This window comes from Barbus barbus (assembly GCF_936440315.1).
Source record: "Barbus barbus genome assembly, chromosome: 24".
Classification (NCBI taxonomy): Eukaryota; Metazoa; Chordata; class Actinopteri; order Cypriniformes; family Cyprinidae; genus Barbus; species Barbus barbus.
Genome location: NC_136752.1, coordinates 30,524,338 through 30,545,370, shown reverse-complemented (window position 1 = coordinate 30,545,370; position 21,033 = coordinate 30,524,338). Strand labels below are relative to the sequence as shown.

At 34.9% G+C, this 21,033-nt stretch overlaps 2 protein-coding genes across 9 annotated transcripts in view; one reads left to right on the top strand and one right to left on the bottom strand.

Annotated features, from left to right (window-relative positions):
• The window catches only part of entpd5b (ectonucleoside triphosphate diphosphohydrolase 5b), a 12,865-nt gene extending 5,668 nt beyond the window's left edge, over positions 1–7,197 (top strand). For 4 of the 5 annotated variants that reach the window (XM_079376349.1, XM_079376350.1, XM_079376352.1 and 1 more), the window contains 10 exons: positions 1,133–1,208; positions 2,281–2,316; positions 2,549–2,637; positions 3,603–3,679; positions 3,756–3,817; positions 3,965–4,066; positions 4,726–4,869; positions 5,911–5,967; positions 6,068–6,183; positions 6,257–7,191. In XM_079376349.1, coding sequence (XP_079232475.1) covers positions 1,133–1,208; positions 2,281–2,316; positions 2,549–2,637; positions 3,603–3,679; positions 3,756–3,817; positions 3,965–4,066; positions 4,726–4,869; positions 5,911–5,967; positions 6,068–6,183; positions 6,257–6,340 — 843 coding nt within the window. In that variant the 3' untranslated portion in view covers positions 6,341–7,191. Of the gene's footprint in view, positions 1–1,132; positions 1,209–2,280; positions 2,317–2,548; positions 2,638–3,602; positions 3,680–3,755; positions 3,818–3,964; positions 4,067–4,725; positions 4,870–5,910; positions 5,968–6,067; positions 6,184–6,256 lie in introns of all 5 variants that reach the window. The other variant, XM_079376348.1, reaches the window with a different exon arrangement.
• LOC306844321 (zinc finger protein 410-like) lies at positions 7,119–20,706 on the bottom strand. Of its 4 annotated transcripts, none has more exons than XM_079376354.1 (11): positions 20,453–20,706; positions 20,031–20,105; positions 19,895–19,946; positions 19,443–19,542; positions 18,481–18,654; positions 16,638–16,968; positions 12,329–12,510; positions 9,081–9,170; positions 8,702–8,821; positions 7,477–7,572; positions 7,119–7,399 (listed from the first exon to the last, which is right to left on the bottom strand). In XM_079376354.1, exons 3-11 carry the CDS (start codon positions 19,925–19,927, stop codon positions 7,302–7,304), a joined length of 1,224 nt encoding a protein of 407 aa, XP_079232480.1. In that variant the 5' UTR covers positions 19,928–19,946; positions 20,031–20,105; positions 20,453–20,706; the 3' UTR covers positions 7,119–7,301. The 4 variants fall into 4 exon arrangements, with proteins under 4 accessions (XP_079232480.1, XP_079232481.1, XP_079232482.1 ...); XM_079376355.1 differs by having other exon boundaries at positions 20,350–20,514; XM_079376356.1 differs by having other exon boundaries at positions 19,895–20,525.
• Between the last annotated feature and the right edge of the window lie 327 nt (positions 20,707–21,033).

The window sequence follows — 21,033 nt, the reverse complement described above, 5'->3', positions numbered from 1 at the left end:
TATTTAATATTTTGTATTTTTAGGGGATTTTATGGCACTACATAATATGTATACAGTAGTTATTATCAATATATTGCCTATTGACCAGAAAAAAAGAGAAATTAACTCTTTCCCCGCCAAACATTACGCATCTCTTGAATGAGTCTAGAAAGTGCCGATCAAAAACACAGACGAGGAAGATGCAGAAACCAGCGATCTCGTATGTATGTTCATATGCATATGAAAAATAATACAATCATCAACACGAGCCGCATATAAATGAAAACTGCCTAATGTTTCAGAGTGAAATGTGGATCCAGAGAGTGGTAAAGGACCGTGAAGCTTTGGGATACTGATGGAAGCCATCTACTGCATCTCTGCTTTGATAATATTACTGAATATGATAAAGATGTAGTATTTGATAAAAAAATTCTCAGCTTTTTGCTCAAAATATAGCTGCTTTTTATGAAACCTACCTACATTCAAGTGTTGATAGATAAACAATGCTTGAAGCTAGAATAAAACTATTTGTTTTGTTTGAAAGTAGAGGGCCTGATCTTTATTTTGATGTATTGCATGCTTAGATATTTATAACAAAATATTCTGGGCGCCATGAAAATTTAGTAAAAATCTTTTTTTTCAAAAATGCCGGCGGGGGAAGAGTTAAAAGTTACAGAAGTTTATTGTTATGAAAAATGTGCAAAAATACTATTTTCTAATTTTCTGTGAAATAACTTTAAAAAAATTGAGGTTGATATCACAAAAAATGAGCTTTCAGTAAGATTTTGTTTGAGCGCAGTACCAAATGTTTCCACTAGATAGAATTAGTTTCCTATTTGTTTGTATTGTGGTAAATTTTTGACTGAAGATTTAACCTTTTTGTTTTTTGTTTTGTTTACATAGCAAGTTCCTACCAAGTTCTGTACTTTTCCAAAGGAGAAACAATTTCTAAAAAACCCCAAAGCAGCCTGAAGAGCAGCAGAGGGTTAAATACAACTGCAGTATGAAGACAGGCAAATGTTGAACCGTGAATCTAAATCAGTCAAGAGTTTCACACTTCAGGGTTTTACTCAAACACTAGAGATCCCGTCCTCTATGCTGTCTTTACCGTGGTGTTTTCAGTCTCAGCACTGTCATGTGTGTTTGTCTGCAGGTGCAAGACGTCTTCGATGAATCTCCGTTTTACGTGCCTGTCGATAGCGTCAGTATCATGAACGGCACGAATGAAGGTCTGTCCGCAAACAACAAACGCAGAACAGCACAACTAAACAGACACAAGTTTACAAATATAGAATAAAAAAATAGAAATTTAATTCACGTGCACCTCGTATTCTACCCCAAAATAAAACTAAAGGAATATTATAATATCATATTATTTTTATGCCTTTTTAGAAGCATTAAAATGATTGCATTGTGAAAATTAAGCAGATTTTCTTTCTTAATCTCAATCAGAATAATCTGATTCTAATGACTTTAATGTGAGAAATTATTTAAATTGTAAAATTTATGCATCATGCTTGTATTTATTGTTCTGTAAATGCATGCTGATTCAATAAAAAATGCTAATTATAATAAATATAATTCTTTTCACAAATAAAAGTTACAGAAAAAGCACATTTTCTCTCTAAATGTTGTTATAGGTAATCTCATATATAACGCAAAGTAATGTGATTGTAATTATTTTAATGTGAGAATTATTTCTTTTTAAACGGTAAAATGTTTATGCATCATGGTAGTGTTTGTTGTATTGCAAATTTATACTGAATTAATCTAAATATATTGGACTAATTATAATTTGATGAGAAAATCGAAATATTTTTTATAAATAAAATGAAGCATGCATTTTCCTCTCTACATCTCTAACTGTAATGCAAAACAATCTGATTCTAATGACTTTAAGTTAAATTATAAGTCAAATTTGTACATCGTGGTAGTATTTTACTGTGATTTAATGCTGATTTAAATAAACTATATTAGAGTAGTGAGAATGTGATGGGAATCATCATCATTGAGTTCTGCAAACTAGTTGTTTTAGATAAAACGGTGTTAGAAACTACAGCACTCCGGTTCAGCAGCATGTTAAAGATGACGTGAGGAGTGTGCATTAAGAGCTCAGACAGCAGAAACCACACCATTACTGCAGCACAGTTATTATTATTATTATTATTATTATGAAACAGACTGATTCAGGTGAAGCTGATCTGCTCTGCACTTATGAAGGAGTTCTGATTATTAGTACAAGTGATTCTTTATTAAACGTCATGCATCGAGGTATAATGACTAATATACGTGTCTTCACAGGGATTCTAGCCTGGGTCACAGTCAACTTCCTGACAGGTGAGACTTTCTACTGTGAGTTTAATAAATAATGCTGAATTTGAGCTTATAAACATGATGTCAGTGAGTTTAAAGTCATCCTAAAGGGCTGATGTTCTGTTATAACTCGTCAGTGTTGATTTCTATCAGCCGTCAAACACCTGATTGAATAAAATCATGCTCTTGTTTTTGTCCTTCAGAAGTGTTCATGTTTGTAGCTCTTCTCAGACGAGATCTTTAATGCTGTTTTCAGGTCGACTCCACAGAAACACACAGAAGACTGTGGGAATCCTGGATCTGGGCGGAGGATCCACACAAATCACCTTCCTGCCCAAATCAAGGGTCAGTGAGCTCTGGGTCTGACCGACACCATACCAGCTGATTATAATATACACCAGCGGTCAAACACTGGGGATAATGACGCTGTTATTTCTGAAACAAGTCTCCTCTGCTCACCAACGCTGCATTTATTCGATTAAAAATATTATTATGATGTAAAACAGCTGTTTTCTATGTGAAGATCAGTTAAACTGTCATTTATTTCTCTGATCAAAGCTGAATTTTAAGCATCTTAGTGTCACATGATCTTCAGAAATCATAATAATATACTGATTTGCTGCTCAAGAAACATTTCTGATTATTATCAATGTTGAACACAGTTGAAAATATGTTTGTGGAAACCGTGATACACTACTATTCAAAAGTTAAAAATAAACTACTACTACTATTCATCAAGGATGCATTCAATTGATGAAACGTGGCAGTGAAGACATTTATAATGTTAGAAAAGATTTCTGTTTCAAATAAAGGCTGTTCTTTTGAACTTTCTATTCATCTGTGAATCCTGGAAAATAAAATGTATCAGTTTCCACAAAAATATTGAGCAGCACAACTGTGTTCAACATTAATAATAATCAGAAATGTTTGTTGAGCAGTAAATCAGTATATTATTATGATTTCTGAAGATCATGTGACTCTGAAGACTGGAGTAATGATGCTGAAAATACAGCTGCAGATCACAGAAATAAATTACACTTTAACACATATTCACATAGAAAACAGCTGTTTTACATTAGAATAATATTTCCCAATTTTTACTGTATTTTTGATCAAATAAATGCAGCCCTGGTGAGCAGAAGAGACTTCTTTTGTAAATCTTTAATAGTTTGCCCAGGTATTTTCTGTTTACATTTGTTAATAGAGACTAGTGTTTTGGGCCACCTAGAAACCGCTCAGAGCACCTTAGCAACCGTACCTGAGGTAAGTATCTGAATGGTGTGACTCCAGCTGTTTGTTGTATTTGACAGAAAACCGTCGAGAGCGCTCCAGATTACATGGTGAGGTTCGACATGTTCAGCAGCACGTATGAGCTCTACACACACAGGTGACCACGATGATGATGATGATGATGATGCAAGAATGTGGTGTTTCCCGCTCTAAACGTGCACTCTTCTTCACAGTTACCTTGGAAACGGAATCAAAGCGGCGCGTCTGTCAGCTCTGGGAGCGCTGGGTTCAGACGGTACCAAACACACACACACACACACGAGATGTAAAATATGAGCAGCGACCGCTTCAGTCTTCATCTGTGTGTCTGTCTGTCTCTCTGTGTGTGTGTGTGTGTGTGTGTGTGTGTCGGGCTCTGTGTGTGTGTGTGTCTGTGCTGCAGGTCTGGAAAAGAAAGTTTTCCAAAGCTCCTGTTTGTCCAAAAAATACACCGGTGAATTCAGCTTCGGAGGATTCAATTACTACGTCAGCGGAGTCACGGACGGTAAAACACAATTAAACCTGTTGGAAACTAATGAGAATTACTGACAAAACATCTGCATGCATCAGTGATACGATGGGTTTTTACTAGTTGGAAATAGTGTTACTTGTATTATTTGAGTACTATTGTAGAATTTAATAATATTGGGAGTTTATCATTTAGATTTTTCAGGTTTTTTGTTATTTTATTTTAGAAATTAAATCATTATAATATTATAAATAATATCAATTGTACTATAATTTATAAAAATATTACATGAAAAAACTATAAATTGTAAATTAGGAAGTAAATGAAATAAAAATGCTAAAAACAAAATAAGAAAAATGAATAAAAAATTTAATTTTAAATGTATGAAATTTTATTTCAGAAATTATTTCTATAAAATATAAATGTAGTATAAAAGTAGTAACGAATTTAAATTGTATTTAATTTCATTCATAAAAAATATTACATGATAATTGTAAATGTTGCCTTGGCAAGTAAATGAAATAAAAATAAACAGAAATACTAAAAATTAAACAAGAAAATGACAAAAGAATGAAAATGATTTTAATCTGGGAAGAAAATGTCCTAAAAATAATGCTAACTAAATCTTCTGAATGAAAGGTCTTTTGAATGAATGATTATTTGTTGTAATTGTGAGCTCTGTGTGTGATGCTCAGGTGTGAGGGGTTTTAAAGCATGTTATCAGGAGATGCTGAAGGTGGTGAAGGGCATCATTAAACAGCCTGACGAGCTGAAGAACAGCAGCACCTTCTACGCCTTCTCTTATTACTTCGATCACGCCGCGGAGGCCGGACTCATCGGTGAGACGCCACAAACACGTGCATCTCTTCCTCAGTGTTTCTGTCGGTTTCCAGTACAGATAGAGAAACATCCTTAAATCAAGACACATTTACTGCAGAATGAACAGAAGAAGTCTTTTTTCCTGAGAATAATTGATCAAAATTAAGTGTTTATAACTTCTGGTGCTCTTGACAAACATTTTACGTTTTGTGTTTTACTTCACCCGAACGGTACGAGACTTGAAGTTTTGCCACTTGCCATGTGAACAAAAACAAAACCTGACTGAAAGCTCATTTTTTCTAACATCAACCTCAAATTTGGAACACAACTTGAGATTTATGGTTTTGATTTGCATGCAGATTTTGAATTTTTTTTTTTTGGGAAAATATATATTTCATACAAAATTTCAAAAAATTAAAATTGTATTTTTTGTAAATTTTACATGAACATCTATAAATGTTTTATGATGTTGATTTTTCTGACTCCACTGGCAGATATTTGTTCTTGATTTAATCCTAAACTCAGTTTCTCAGAAAACAAGACTTCATATCTCCATGTAAATGTGTCCTGATTTAAGAATCTTAAGACATTTGCACTGAAAAACAAGACAAAAATATTGCACTTTTTTACAGAAAAGGTCATTGCACACGGAGTCAAAAATTTTTGCGTGCTTTTTTCAGTTTTTTCGAATTCCTCATCCTTTCCTAACAAAATGCATGCTACGGATGTGAAAACGCAGAAAATCGAACCTGATCCGAATTTGTTTTGACGGACGAAAGTTTCAGGGGCAGTGTGCAAACGTGATTGACACAACGTCAGGTCGTTTTTAATTTTTTACATGCGAAACTTTCGGACTCCGTGTGCAGTGACCTTAAAGGTTGTTTCTTTGTGTTTTCCCTTCAATTTATTCCTTAAATGTTCTCTTATTTGGTCTAAAAATAGTCTTGATAAACTGCAGAAGCCCTGAAGCAGAAAGCATGTTATTTTGTGACTGAACTCTTACTTTAAGCAGTAGTTTTAGCCTCAGTTTGTGATGAGAATGAATCTCTTAAACGCTGCAGATGAGAGCAGAGGAGGAGCCGTGAAGATCCGAGACTTCAAGAAAAGAGCCAAAGAGGGTGAGACTCATCTTCAGCTTCTCATCTCATATACATGTATGTGATGTGATGTGATGATCACACAAACCCAACCTGAGCTCTTGTGTGTGTGTGTGTGTAGTGTGTAACCGTCCATCTAAACACTCTCAGCTCAATCCGTTCCTCTGCATGGATCTCACATACATCGTCTGTCTGCTCAAAGACGGCTTCGGCTTCAAGGAAAGCACCGTCCTGCAGGTACATCTGGGTTTCTCTGTCTTTAACCTGCTAACTAGTGTTAACCGGTTAACCCTGCTGCTTGTGTTTCAAGCTGACCAAGAAGATGAGGAATGTGGAGACCAGCTGGGCTTTGGGAGCTGCTATCTACCACTTCCAGAAGTTCAGGATCCATTAAAGAGCTTCATGTCTCGGAGATGATCTGATGCGTTTGGTTCCTCAGGAGCGAATGTGTTACGGTTTACAGCAGTCTGTCTGTAATGCAGCACTGAGCTATTTTTTTCCCCCAATTACAATTTTTAACAACATGTGCATTTGTCTCTATTAACTTTCCAAACCTGTTCTGTCTTGAAGCAGATTTAAGTACAAGCATATTCCAGACAGAATCCTGGATAACAGCAAATGCAGTGAAGAAGCTCCAGACTATTTACAGAAACGGCACTGAATGTCACGTCCATCTGTGCATCACCACACCAGCAAAACACTCAAACAACTTTTCACTCGTCCAAAATCACTTTTTCAGCTCGTCTAACAGATGTTTGGTGAGTGAAAAAAGTGATTTTGGACTAGTGAAATTTTTTTCCACTCATCAAACAACAGTTTTTTCTCCCCACCACATCATTCACTCACCAAAAATTAGTTTTTTGCTCATCAAAATCCAAAATCCATTTTTTTCCCCCTAATCTAAAATCACTTTTCACTCAAACATTTTTTCTCTCAACCAAACTATTTGTTTCACTTGTCACTGTCTTACTCGTGAAAGTTTTTCCGCTCGTCAAACATCACTTTTTTTGCTTGTCAAAAATCACTCTTTTAAAATGGCAAAAAAACACTTTTCCCCACTGAATTGGTTTCTCTGTGGTTCAGGGTTTCTGTAGGAAAAGCTCACATTTGTCTCATGAAGGGACATAAAGAATCTCTTCATAGTCTATATGTGTTACTATAAATATTTTTTGTTTAGGGTCACGTCACTGTTATGCGTTATTTTGTTTATTTTCAGATTGCAATTAATAATAAATGTCTCATTTGAAGCGGCGTTTCTGTAGTCGTTATTAGTTTGGAATATGAGGCGTTTCTGATGATGAAATGATGCACTCGAGAAGCTAGTTTCCTAAAAGAGTTTATTTACAAAAGCAGCGTTAGAGCAGAGCGACCACGTCATCGCTGTAGGCGTGGCCTGTTGTCATGGTGACCAGGTCATGGGGCGGAGTCAGAACCACGACGGCGTCCGCCGCACCTGAGCACACAGAACACGTGATGACATCACTGCCGTGGGTCATGTGACAGAGCGTCACAGCGAGCATGCGGTCGTACCTTGAGTTGGTAAGATCGAGTGATGCAGACTGACGCTGACCATCGAATCACCGCCGCCATCCGCCTCCAGCAGACTGCTGTGAGTGAGCGCTTCAGCTGTCAATCAAACACACTACAATGATGAATATACTACAAACACAATGCACTGTCCTCTTCTGTTTCAGAGTGATGCAAAACAATTACAGTAACTCGCTTGATTAACATGTCAAACACTGACTGCACAAAATTGCAATAAATGCAAAATAACCATTTCTATTTATAAGAAAATATCTGGATCTATCTCACTAAAGCTAAAAAAACCATGTATGAGGCATTTGACACACAACATTTAAGTATTTATATTTCATTTTTTTTCACGTACTAATGAATAAAATCTGGAAATATGGCATTTTGAAGCCGTGATTTCTGGAAATGCCATATGTACTAACAAACCTGATCTGATTGATGTTTATAATGTCACCAAATGAAACTGGTAACTAAACGAAAATGAACGCTGGCAACTAAATGAAATAGTCATTTTAGGTTTAAGAACAAAAAAAAAAGACTAGTAAAATTTAAGTTTTTCTATTTTCATTATTTTTTTCTTGTCAAAAGTAACTTTTTTCACTCATCAAAATCAGTACTACATAATAAAATGACAACTAAAACAAAGCTACCTTGAATATTTGTAATAAACAAAGAAATGGCAAAAGCACTTAAACTGAAATAGATATAGATTTAAGTTAACAGAAATGACAAAAGCACACAACATTACTAAAACTAAAATTGCAATAAAAAACCTACATTTTTAATAACATAAAAATGACAAAGGCACATGCAAATACAAAAACTGAAATAAAGCTACATTTAATTTTTAATAAACTAATAAAAATGACAAAATGACAATTTTAAAAAAATCAAAAAATAACGATTAAAGCTAAATATATATATATTTTGCTGTCAAATGATTAATCGCGATTTTTGTTTTACATAATGTGTGTATACTTATGTATATATAAATACACACGCATACAGTATATATTTAGAAAATATTTACATGTATATACATTTATATATTTATATTCTTATATTTTATATAAATATTTAATATATAAACAACATTTTCTTAAATATATACATGCATGTGTTTATTATATTTATATACACATAATAAATATACACAGTATACACATATATTATGTAAACAAAAACGTTTATTTTGGATGCGATTAAGTATTAATGTTACCCGTGTCTCTGCTGTCAGGCGGCAGCGTCTCGTCGCTGTGTCTCTTCTTCATGTGAACGTTTCTGCTGCCGCTCTGAGAGAACGTCTTCCCGCAGATGGAGCACACATGCGGCTTCTCACCTGAGCACCAGCACAACACAACACCGTCACATCCATCTCACTTTAACACTGCTGTCGGTCTCATCTTTTAAACACGCCAAGTATAATCTGACCGTTTTATCAATTGTATCATAAACAGTAAACAGATCACATGATCCCGAGCACATTATTATGTGCATCAATTCATAAACAGCCAGTGTATAGAGAGGATGCCTTATATATCAGAGATGAGGCATTATACAGCCAGTAATTAAGATAAGCAGGATTCACGTGACCTCACCCGAGTGTACGAGCATGTGTTTGCGCAGACTGGAATATTCTGCGAAAGATCGGCCGCAGCCATCAGCATCACACAGGAACGGCTTTTCACCTGAAAAACATATGAATCAGTACTTAGAATTCATTATTGACAACAATAATTGCTTGAAAAAAAATCATACTATTATCGTCTACTATCATACATATAATTACTAACTATATAATACCTAAGAAAAAAAATTATAATATCCATCTTATAATAATATTACAACCCGAATTCTGGAAATGTTGGGACGTTTTTTTAAAATTTGAATAAAATGAAAACTAAAAAATACTTTCAAATCACATGAGCCCACATTTTATTCACAATAGAACAGAGAGCATAACAAATGTTTAAACGGAGAAATTTTACACTTTTATCCTCTAATTGAGCTCATTTCAAATTTGATGCCTGCTACAGGTCTCAAAAAAGTTGGCACGGGGGCGACAAAGGGCTTAAAAAGCAAGAAATTTTGAAAAGATTCATCTGGGAGAACATCTAGCAACTAATTAAGTTAATTGACATCAGGTCTGTAACATGATTAGCTATAAAAGGGATGTCTTAGAGAGGCAGAGTCTCTCAGAAGTAAAGATGGGCAGAGGCTCTCCAATCTGTGAAAGAGTGCGTAAAAAGATTGTGGAATACTTTGCAATTTGATGTTGAAGAACGTTGTTTTCAAAGGCTTTGCAAATCTCATCATCTACAGTGCATAACATCAACAGATTCAGAGAAACTGGAGAAATCTCTGTGTAAGGGACAAGGCTGAAGGCCTTTGTTGGATGCCCGTGGTCTTCGGGCCCTCAGACACACTGCATCACTCATCGGCATGATTCTGTCATTGACATTACTAAATGGGCCCAGGAATACTTCCAGAAAACACAATCCGCCGTGCCATCTGCAGATGCCAACTAAAGGACTATCATGCAAAAAGGAATCCATATGTGAACATGGGCCAGCAGCGCTGTCGTGTCCTGTGGGCCAAGGCTCATTTAAAATGGACTGTTTCAAAGTGGAAAAGTGTTCTACGGTCAGACGAGTCCAAATTTGACATTCTTGTTGGAAATCACGGACGCCGTGTCCTCCGGGCTAAAGAGGAGGGAGACCTTTCAGCGTGTTATCAGCATTCAGTTCAAAAGCCAGCATCTCTGATGGTATGGGCCGGGGGTGCATAAGTGCATACGGTATGGGCAGCTTGCATGTTTTGGAAGGCACTATGAATGCTGAAAGGTGTATAAAGGTTTTAGAGCAACATATGGTCCCCTCCAGATGACGTCTATTTCAGGGAAGTCCTTGAGCATTTCAGCAGCACAATGCAAAACCACATACTGCAGCTATTACAACAGCATGGCTTCGTAGTAGAAGAGTCCGGGTGCTGAACTGGCCTGCCTGCAGTCCAGATCTTTCACCTATAGAGAACATTTGGCCCATCATTAAATGAAAAATACGTCAAAGATGACCACGAACTCTTCAGCAGCTGGAAACCTACATCAGGCATGAATGGGACCAAATTCCACAAACGCCAAAACTCCAGAAACTCAAAACCTCGATGCGCAGACGTCTTCAAAGGAAGAGGAGATGCTACACCATGGTAAACATGCCCCCGTCCCAACTATTTTGAGATCTGTAGCAGGCATCACATTTGAAATGAGCTAATTTTGTACATAAAATTGTTAAATTTCTCCGTTTAAACATTTATGTTATCTATGTTCTATTGTGAATAAAATATTGGCTCATGTGATTTGAAAGTCTTTTAGTTTTCATTTTATTCAAATTTAAAAAACGTCTCAACATTTCCGTAATTTGGGTTGTATGTAATACTATTATAATATATATGAACAGTTAATTTGCAAAAACAGATAACTCCATTTTAAACAATTTGCAAAAAGCATGTTTTTTCATTGTGCATTCCAATTAATCTCAATCAAACTGCAGTTGGGTTATATTGATTATGTTAAAAATTAACTACAAAATACAGCTAACACAATAAAACACAATACAAAACATGATAACATAATAAAAAACATGCGTTTTGAAAAAAACAAAACAAATAAAAACGCTATCTGTTTAAAAAAAAAGTGATAATTTTTTGCAAATAAACTTCATATATATATTGTAAAGGAATTTGGCCTATTAAATATGACATTTCCTGATCAACCCTCTGCGGGAACCAACAAGAAGCAGCTGGACAACATAGAAATTGATTTGAACGATCTTTTAGTACAGGGAGCTCGGCGACGCCAGGATAAGGAGGCCAAGAAACAAGAACGGAAGGAGCATCGTGATTTCTCAACTGAATTGCAAATGTTAACAAATGAGTTAGAAGTGATGGAGCTTCAGTCTCAAGCTATAGGACTATAAAGGTCAGGTGTTATGTTAAAAGTATGTGCTGTGTAGTTTAAGAGCACGGGTATCACTTGTTTGAGGTTTTCATTGTCTTGTGCTAAGAAATGTTTGCTTTGCAAAAACAAGGTTGCAGATTAGGAGAAGCATCTTGCATGTGTATGCAGGCTGGACCTTCTATCTATAACTGAAGCGTAGGTGTTGGTTACACCGTAGGAGGTGTGAAATAGTGGTTTAGTCATATATGTGTAAGGTATGTAAGGTGTTGTGATCTTATCCTATGTATTAAAATAGCAATAGGCACGCTTGGCAGTTAAAGGGGTCTACAGAGTTTTCTGTGATAGAGGTTGTACATCTGGTCTGAACACGAGTAGAGAAAAGAAGGGTGGCGGAAGGAAAAAATGACAGAAGGTTATTGTTATGAGATTGAAGGTGACGAACTGAGAGGCTATAAAAGGTTGATGCATTCATCATACATGGCCGTTATTCCGTGGTGAAGACTTCTCGCTGTTATGGCTTAAGTTATGACTCTGTAAATAATTATATTTCTACAGCAAATAGAAATTGTGGAATTTAGAAGTTAATTTAAAAAGAAATCTAAATGTTTGCATATACTTTTTTTAATTTGAGTGTTGATTATTATAGTTAAAAATAAATAGTAATTGAGTTTAAGTTTGGGCTGTTAATTGTAATCTTATAGGCAGAAGCTGAGGTAGATTTTTATCCCTTTTAGAAAATGAATTATAATTGAATTTATTTCAAGAAAGAGCGATTTGTTCAGTAAACCATTGTTTAACTGTCATGTTTGTGTACCGTTACACCCCAAATATATATATATAATGTATATGTAGAATATGCATGTTCACGTGTGTAGGTGACGGTGTGTGTACCGGTGTGTGTGCGTCTGTGGTTCTTCAGGTTTCCGGCGGTGGTGAACTTCTTGCCGCAGTTCTTCTCGCTGCAGATGAAGGGTTTCTCTCCGTTGTGAGTCCTCATGTGAACCTGCAGCCGCTGCAGAACATAGAAGCTCTTCCCACAACCCTCAGCGCCGCAGCGGAACGTACGGTCGTTCCTGAAACACACACACACACACACACACACACACAGACATCAGCAGACCACACACAGCTTTATCGCTGTAAACATAAAATATTATTACCAGTGCTGGGGGCAACGCATTACAAATAACGCGAGTTACGTAATCACTAGATCTAGACTAAATATCTACATGATCTTACTGTAGATCTAGACTAAATATCTACATGATCTTACTGTAGTTCTAGACCAAATATCTACATGATCTTACTGTAGTTCTAGACTAAATATCAACATGATCTTACTGTAGTTCTACATGATCTTACTGTAGTTCTAGACTAAATATCTACATGATCTTACTGTAGTTCTAGACTAAATATCAACATGATCTTACTGTAGTTCTAGACTAAATATCAACATGATCTTACTGTAGTTCTAGACTAAATATCAACATGATCTTACTGTAGTTCTAGACTAAATATCTACATGATCTTACTGTAGATCTAGACTAAATATCAACATGATCTTACTGTAGTTCTACATGATCTTACTGTAGTTCTAGACTAAATATCAACATGATCTTACTGTAGTTCTAGACTAAATATCAACATGATCTTACTGTAGTTCTAGACTAAATATCTACATGATCTTACTGTAGTTCTAGACTAAATATCTACATGATCTTACTGTAGTTCTAGACTAAATATCTACATGATCTTACTGTAGATCTAGACTAAATATCTACATGATCTTACTGTAGATCTAGACTAAATATCTACATGATCTTACTGTAGTTCTAGACCAAATATCCACATGATCTTACTGTAGTTCTAGACTAAATATCAACATGATCTTACTGTAGATCTAGACTAAATATCAACATGATCTTACTGTAGTTCTAGACTAAATATCAACATGATCTTACTGTAGATCTAGACTAAATATCAACATGATCTTACTGTAGATCTAGACTAAATATCTACATGATCTTACTGTAGATCTAGACTAAATATCAACATGATCTTACTGTAGTTCTAGACTAAATATCTACATGATCTTACTGTAGATCTAGACTAAATATCAACATGATCTTACTGTAGTTCTAGACCAAATATCTACATGATCTTACTGTAGTTCTAGACTAAATATCAACATGATCTTACTGTAGTTCTACATGATCTTACTGTAGTTCTAGACTAAATATCAACATGATCTTACTGTAGTTCTAGACTAAATATCAACATGATCTTACTGTAGTTCTAGACTAACTATCTACATGATCTTACTGTAGTTCTACATGATCTTACTGTAGTTCTAGACTAAATATCTACTGTACATGATCTTACTGTAGTTCTAGACTAAATATCTACATGATCTTACTGTAGTTCTAGACTAAATATCTACATGATCTTACTGTAATTCTAGAGTAAATATCTACATGATCTTACTGTAGTTCTAGACTAAATATCAACATGATCTTACTGTAGATCTAGACTAAATATCTACATGATCTTACTGTAGTTCTAGACTAAATATCAACATGATCTTACTGTAGTTCTAGACTAAATATCAACATGATCTTACTGTAGATCTAGACTAAATATCTACATGATCTTACTGTAGTTCTAGACTAAATATCAACATGATCTTACTGTAGTTCTAGACCAAATATCTACATGATCTTACTGTAGTTCTAGACTAAATATCTACATGATCTTACTGTAGTTCTAGACTAAATATCTACATGATCTTACTGTAGTTCTAGACTAAATATCTACATGATCTTACTGTAGTTCTAGACTAAATATCTACATGATCTTACTGTAGATCTAGACTAAATATCTACATGATCTTACTGTAGATCTAGACTAAATATCTACATGATCTTACTGTAGTTCTAGACTAAATATCAACATGATCTTACTGTAGTTCTAGACCAAATATCTACATGATCTTACTGTAGTTCTAGACTAAATATCAACATGATCTTACTGTAGTTCTACATGATCTTACTGTAGTTCTAGACTAAATATCAACATGATCTTACTGTAGTTCTAGACTAAATATCAACATGATCTTACTGTAGTTCTAGACTAAATATCAACATGATCTTACTGTAGTTCTAGACTAACTATCTACATGATCTTACTGTAGTTCTACATGATCTTACTGTAGTTCTAGACTAAATATCTACTGTACATGATCTTACTGTAGTTCTAGACTAAATATCTACATGATCTTACTGTAGTTCTAGACTAAATATCTACATGATCTTACTGTAGTTCTAGACTAAATATCTACATGATCTTACTGTAGTTCTAGACTAAATATCAACATGATCTTACTGTAGATCTAGACTAAATATCTACATGATCTTACTGTAGTTCTAGACTAAATATCAACATGATCTTACTGTAGTTCTAGACTAAATATCAACATGATCTTACTGTAGATCTAGACTAAATATCTACATGATCTTACTGTAGTTCTAGACTAAATATCAACATGATCTTACTGTAGTTCTAGACCAAATATCTACATGATCTTACTGTAGTTCTAGACTAAATATCAACATGATCTTACTGTAGTTCTAGACTAAATATCTACATGATCTTACTGTAGTTCTAGACTAAATATCAACATGATCTTACTGTAGTTCTACATGATCTTACTGTAGTTCTAGACTAAATATCTACATGATCTTACTGTAGTTCTAGACTAAATATCAACATGATCTTACTGTAGTTCTAGACTAAATATCTACATGATCTTACTGTAGTTCTAGACTAAATATCTACATGATCTTACTGTAGATCTAGACTAAATATCAACATGATCTTACTGTAGTTCTAGACTAAATATCTACATGATCTTACTGTAGTTCTACATGATCTTACTGTAGTTCTAGACTAAATATCTACATGATCTTACTGTAGTTCTAGACTAAATATCAACATGATCTTACTGTAGTTCTAGACTAAATATCAACATGATCTTACTGTAGTTCTAGACTAAATATCTACTGTACATGATCTTACTGTAGTTCTAGACTAAATATCAACATGATCTTACTGTAGTTCTAGACTAAATATCTACATGATCTTACTGTAGTTCTAGACTAAATATCTACATGATCTTATTTAGTCTAGAACTACAGTATCTACATGATCTTACTGTAGATCTAGACTAAATATCAACATGATCTTACTGTAGTTCTAGACTAAATATCAACATGATCTTACTGTAGATCTAGACTAAATATCAACATGATCTTACTGTAGTTCTAGACTAAATATCTACATGATCTTACTGTAGTTCTAGACTAAATATCATCATGATCTTACTGTAGATCTAGACTAAATATCTACATGATCTTACTGTAGTTCTAGACTAAATATCAACATGATCTTACTGTAGATCTAGACTAAATATCTACATGATCTTACTGTAGTTCTAGACTAAATATCAACATGATCTTACTGTAGATCTAGACTAAATATCTACATGATCTTACTGTAGATCTAGACTAAATATCAACATGATCTTACTGTAGTTCTAGACTAAATATCTACATGATCTTACTGTAGTTCTAGACTAAATATCATCATGATCTTACTGTAGATCTAGACTAAATATCTACATGATCTTACTGTAGTTCTAGACTAAATATCAACATGATCTTACTGTAGTTCTAGACTAAATATCAACATGATCTTACTGTAGTTCTAGACTAAATATCATCATGTATTTACTCATCTCACCTGCACTAAAACACATTCAGTGTTCCTCAAAATCCATAAAAACAGTCAAATACAAACTCAGAATATTATACAAACCTACAATAATTAAATATGATAAGACAAATATCAATGTCTTTGCTGCTGACCTTCGATGATTCAATTCAATCATACTAATAACCATAAATGACACATTTGTGTTTGATTGTAGTTATTGCTGAATAGTGTTGAACTTTCTTCTCCTGCGTCATATTCTTCATGTGATTAGTTTGAGCGGCGCCCTCTATTGTACAGACCTGAATATACATTTCCTTCAGCCTGATCCGGATTCACTTCACTTACGCATTAAATTGATCTAAAGTGTGAGTAAAGACGTGAGTAATGTTGAGTGTATCTGTAGCGGGTGTGATGTGTGATCTGTGGTCACCGGTGTGTCTTTAGATGGTATTTGAGGTGTGCTGGGTAGGTGAAGGTCCGGTGGCAGCTCTCATAGGGGCAGCGGTGGATCTTCTCTGACGCGGCGTGAGCGATCCTGGGCTCCTTCTTCTGCTCGGACTGACCGCTGTGGATGTGGTCAGTGCTGTTGCGTGCGTCTCTGGCCAGCTGAGCGCGTGTGGCGGCGATCAGACTGTCGTGAGCCAGCTCCTGGACCCGCAGATACCACGGCGCTCCGCCATCACCGCAGTCTCCGGACGAAATCTCCTCCTGCGCCTCGTCCACATCGTCCTGAACGAACACCAGCGGCTCGGCCGACAGCCCTGCAACACAAGCACTGCGTCAGAACACGGCCCGGAAGATTACTCTGGACATGTAATAGCTTACGAGTTACCCTGCCTAACATATAATCAGTAGTCTAACTATTTCAATTACTTATTAATGTAGCTGCAATGCAAAAAATTATCTTCTTAGTATTTTTGTCTAGCCTTTGAATTAAGATTATTTTTCTTGCCCCATTGGCAGATATTTTTGCTTGTTTTAAGCAAAAACTAACAAAATTGTGATATTTTTTGTTTCTACAGAAAACAAGAATGTCTTAACTCATTTTACATGTACAGTAAATTCATCTCGATTCAAGAATTTTTAAATATTAATACTAGAAAATAAGACAAAAATACAGAGAATCATTTTCGTTTGCAGTGAATCATTTTCGTTTGCAGTGAATCATTTTCAGCCGCCACAAAACCAGACTTTAGCTCCTCTTTTTACTTTCAGATCGTTCTGAGGTTAATACAGATTTAAAATCATAAGAAATAGTTTAATAGCTATGATACTGTTTCTGAAATCAAATCTTTGTGTAGTTATGACAGAAACACTGGCATCTAACAATGCCTTGAAAAACACAGTTCATCTTACAAAATAAAGCATAAACATAAACCCAAACAGGAAATAAAACAGTTCTGTGTCCTAAACTCCTGAAACATTGCTGTCTCATATTTTAAAGCAGTCAATGACATTTATGAAAGAAATCAATCAAATCTGTTTGTGTGTGAAAATATTCAGATGTTACCCTCTTTATAATCATTAACATTTAAGTATAATTTAATTACACTTTTTCTCTCAGTAACTGTAACTGATTACAATTGCAATTATTTTGTAATTAAATTTATTTTGTAATGAAATGTATAAAAGTAACTAAAAATAAAAATCTTTAAAAAAAATAAATCACTGCATTACTACATCCTATTATTTTATATCACTGTAACAGTATGTATCATAATATAGTTATTTTTGCTGGAAAGTCACTTTCAAAAGCGATTTTCAAAAATCTGCTTTTTATTTTATTATTTACTATTTTAACAGTTATTTTTTAAAATGTTAATATTTAAAAAAAAAAAAAATTAAAATATAAATAAATAAAAATATATTCAAACCCTTGATTATAATGTTTGTACTGGTTTTACACATTAAAAATGTATTTGCATTTGTGACTGATTCAGATGTGCACTCACATGTACTTATGAAAACAAATTTGATATGATAAAAAAATTTTTATTTTGTTTTGGTTAACATTTATTTTATTTAGAGACATTTTTAATGGTGTTAGGTTTAATTAACTATATTAACCCTGATATGAGCATCAGGTTTAGATTATGAAGCTCCAGTAAAGCAGAAGAGACACAAACCAAACAGTAAAACAAGTTCATTTTTCACTTAAATATGGTGAAATAATTCATGAAAATGAAATAAAAAAATCAGCAGCAGTTTCACTAGTGGTCTGTGATTTATGATGGACTCTGATATGTGAGCTTATAAAGAGCTGTTCCTCGCACCTTTGGCCAGATTGAGCAGGACATAAGACGTGCTGTCGTGGTTCTGGAGGTCCTGCAGGATTGTGGGCGGGGTTTGTGCTGGAGGGGGAGGAGTCTGCAGCTGAACCACCAATGGGCTCCGCTCAGGGTCAAAGTCTGACAGCGAGGGGGAGGCGGCATGACTCAGAGCGCTCTCTGAAACACGATAATCACAGCGAGACGGATCAGAGTGACTTACAAGAGCTTACAAGATTCACTAAATCATCTTCAAGTACATTTACAAACTCTGATCACTGGAGTCATATTACATATTCAAAACTACAATAAAGCGCAAGTCACAGACAAACAAAGATGATCATGTTCTCATCTAAAGAATGAACTGAATTAATCATCAAATGTGAACAATGTTTAAAATAATTCTCAGCAAAAGTCTAAAATTGTATACAAAATGAGCAGCTCTGTTTAAAAAACAAATTCATAAATAAAAATATACTTTAATTTGAAATATGAATACATTTATGACATGGCAAAGCTAGTGTTAGGCTGTTTTTGTGTTCTTTCTAAACATATATAATAATAATAAATGTCTTAGAAATATATTCATATTATAAATGATTCAGATATATATAATATAAAACAGAGTAAAATGTATATAAAATAAAAGTATAAAAATATAACTGACAAAACAGTTAATAAATCCTTTAAGATATAAAAGCGTATGCATTTGTAAATTACTCAGATGTTAGGATGTAAAATAAAATACAAATATTATAACTCATAACTGAACAAACTGTCATTAACTTGTAATATCTGATGAAATATAAAGGCTTATGCATTTGTAAATGACCCAGATGTTAGTGTAACAGGGTGAATGCAATAAATAAATAACGTACAGCTGACAGCAGAGTCATTAAACTGAGATGTTTGAGAGATATAAAGCAGCTGTTTTGAGCTAGTTTTCCGGAGGGATTCTCCCGTTGTACCTGGCAGCTCCAGCAGCGGGACGCAGGACGCTTTAGTGTCCGCCTCCTCCAGACTCTGGCCCAGCGGGATGGACACGTTCTGGACAAACTCAACCAACAGCTGACAGAGACAGAGAGGTTTACTAACATTCATTTCCCATCTGCAGCACACTGTTAGCATTCGTTACAGTACTCAACTTATACATCAGTCACGCATCCTCCAGTAAGAAAAGAGGAGCGCTTAAACCGGAGCCAAAGTCTGATGATGATTACTGAAATATTCATTATGCATATTATTGGATATGATGATTATTATAGTCAGAACACAATACTGCATGTCAATCAGGGCTGCATGATTACCATCAAAACAGAGTTTGATGGTTTAATGCTTGAAAATGAATGGCATAAATATTAGTACTGAAATAAAACAAAATTATTATTATCATTCATTAAAGTGATTAAAACAGAAACACCTCTGGTTTGGAGTCCAGGTCATCAGAAAGCATGGGTTCAGCCGAGAGTAAGCTGTCCACAGCAGAGAGGACACATGAATATGAATCTCATCAGCCATATATTACTGATTATTAATGAATAGCCGGAGAATCTGACCGTGGCTCTGGGTCCGAGAGACAAGCAGCTGTCCATCATCTGCTCTCATGCGTCAGAGACGCGACGTGATGACGCCTGCGTGACGTCACGCGCACATTAACATACTAACGAGCACATAACTCAAAACACACAGTTCCAACAAAACATGCAAAAGATTCAAGTTTGCTGGATAAATCCAGCCAGTGTTACATATCAACAAAATGAGATTAGCGTACGATCTGCCTAATCTCGTGAATATTATTGAACAGATCTGAAATGAAGTTAACAAAGCTTTTAAATCGTCCCCAAGGCTCTGACAAACTAATAAACCCCAACTCACTATTAATCAACGAGAGCACTGATATTATTACTAATGAAGCCTTATAAACACGAGGCACGTGTCAGTAATGAAGCCTAGCATCATCTTTATCAGCTCTGTTTACCTTCCTCGGTGCTGTTTGACAGCGAGCAGCACAGCTAAACACAAACACAAAGACACGCGAGCACTTCCGTGTCGCGCGCCCGCGCACCCGAGGAGGGGAGAGAGGGATGTACTTCCGGGTGAAGAAAAGACTCGTTTTGGGAAAGCCTGGTGTATTTTTGCAAGTTAATAACCATAGACATAATAAATACTATTTATAGGTCCATGTCTGTGCTAATAACGGCTGCCTTCCATTGAGCGATGCTCTTTGTGAATCCGTTGAGTGAATCGCTAAAAGAATCGGTTCGAACGAACGAGAATCAGGCTTCATTTCTTCATTCACGATTCTCTGATTCTTTTGAACCGATTCTTTCTGAGAGAACTATTTTTGATAACCAGAAAATAATATAATCATACTGAAAAATATCAAACACAATTATACTTCTATAAGATTTTTCTTAAATACTCTTTTTTTATTTTACAGTAAGATGTTACCAAATATTAATATAACATTTATTTTATATAATGCAGAGACTTACAAATGAGGACAACAGAAGCAATCAGTTGTATTAAAACAACTAAAACAGATCCAAAACTAAAACT

Excerpts from the sequence above, each read along its gene's own strand:
- LOC306844321 (XM_079376353.1), bottom strand. The coding sequence starts at position 19,602 with ATGCTAACAGTGTGCTGCAGATGGGAAATGAATGTTAGTAAACCTCTC. Across the intron at positions 9,171-12,328 it reads CCACAGACGCACACACACCG|GTGAAAAGCCGTTCCTGTGT; the intron begins GTACACACACCG and ends TATGTTTTTCAG. Across the intron at positions 8,822-9,080 it reads ACACATGCTCGTACACTCGG|GTGAGAAGCCGCATGTGTGC; the intron begins GTGAGGTCACGT and ends GCTGGTGCTCAG.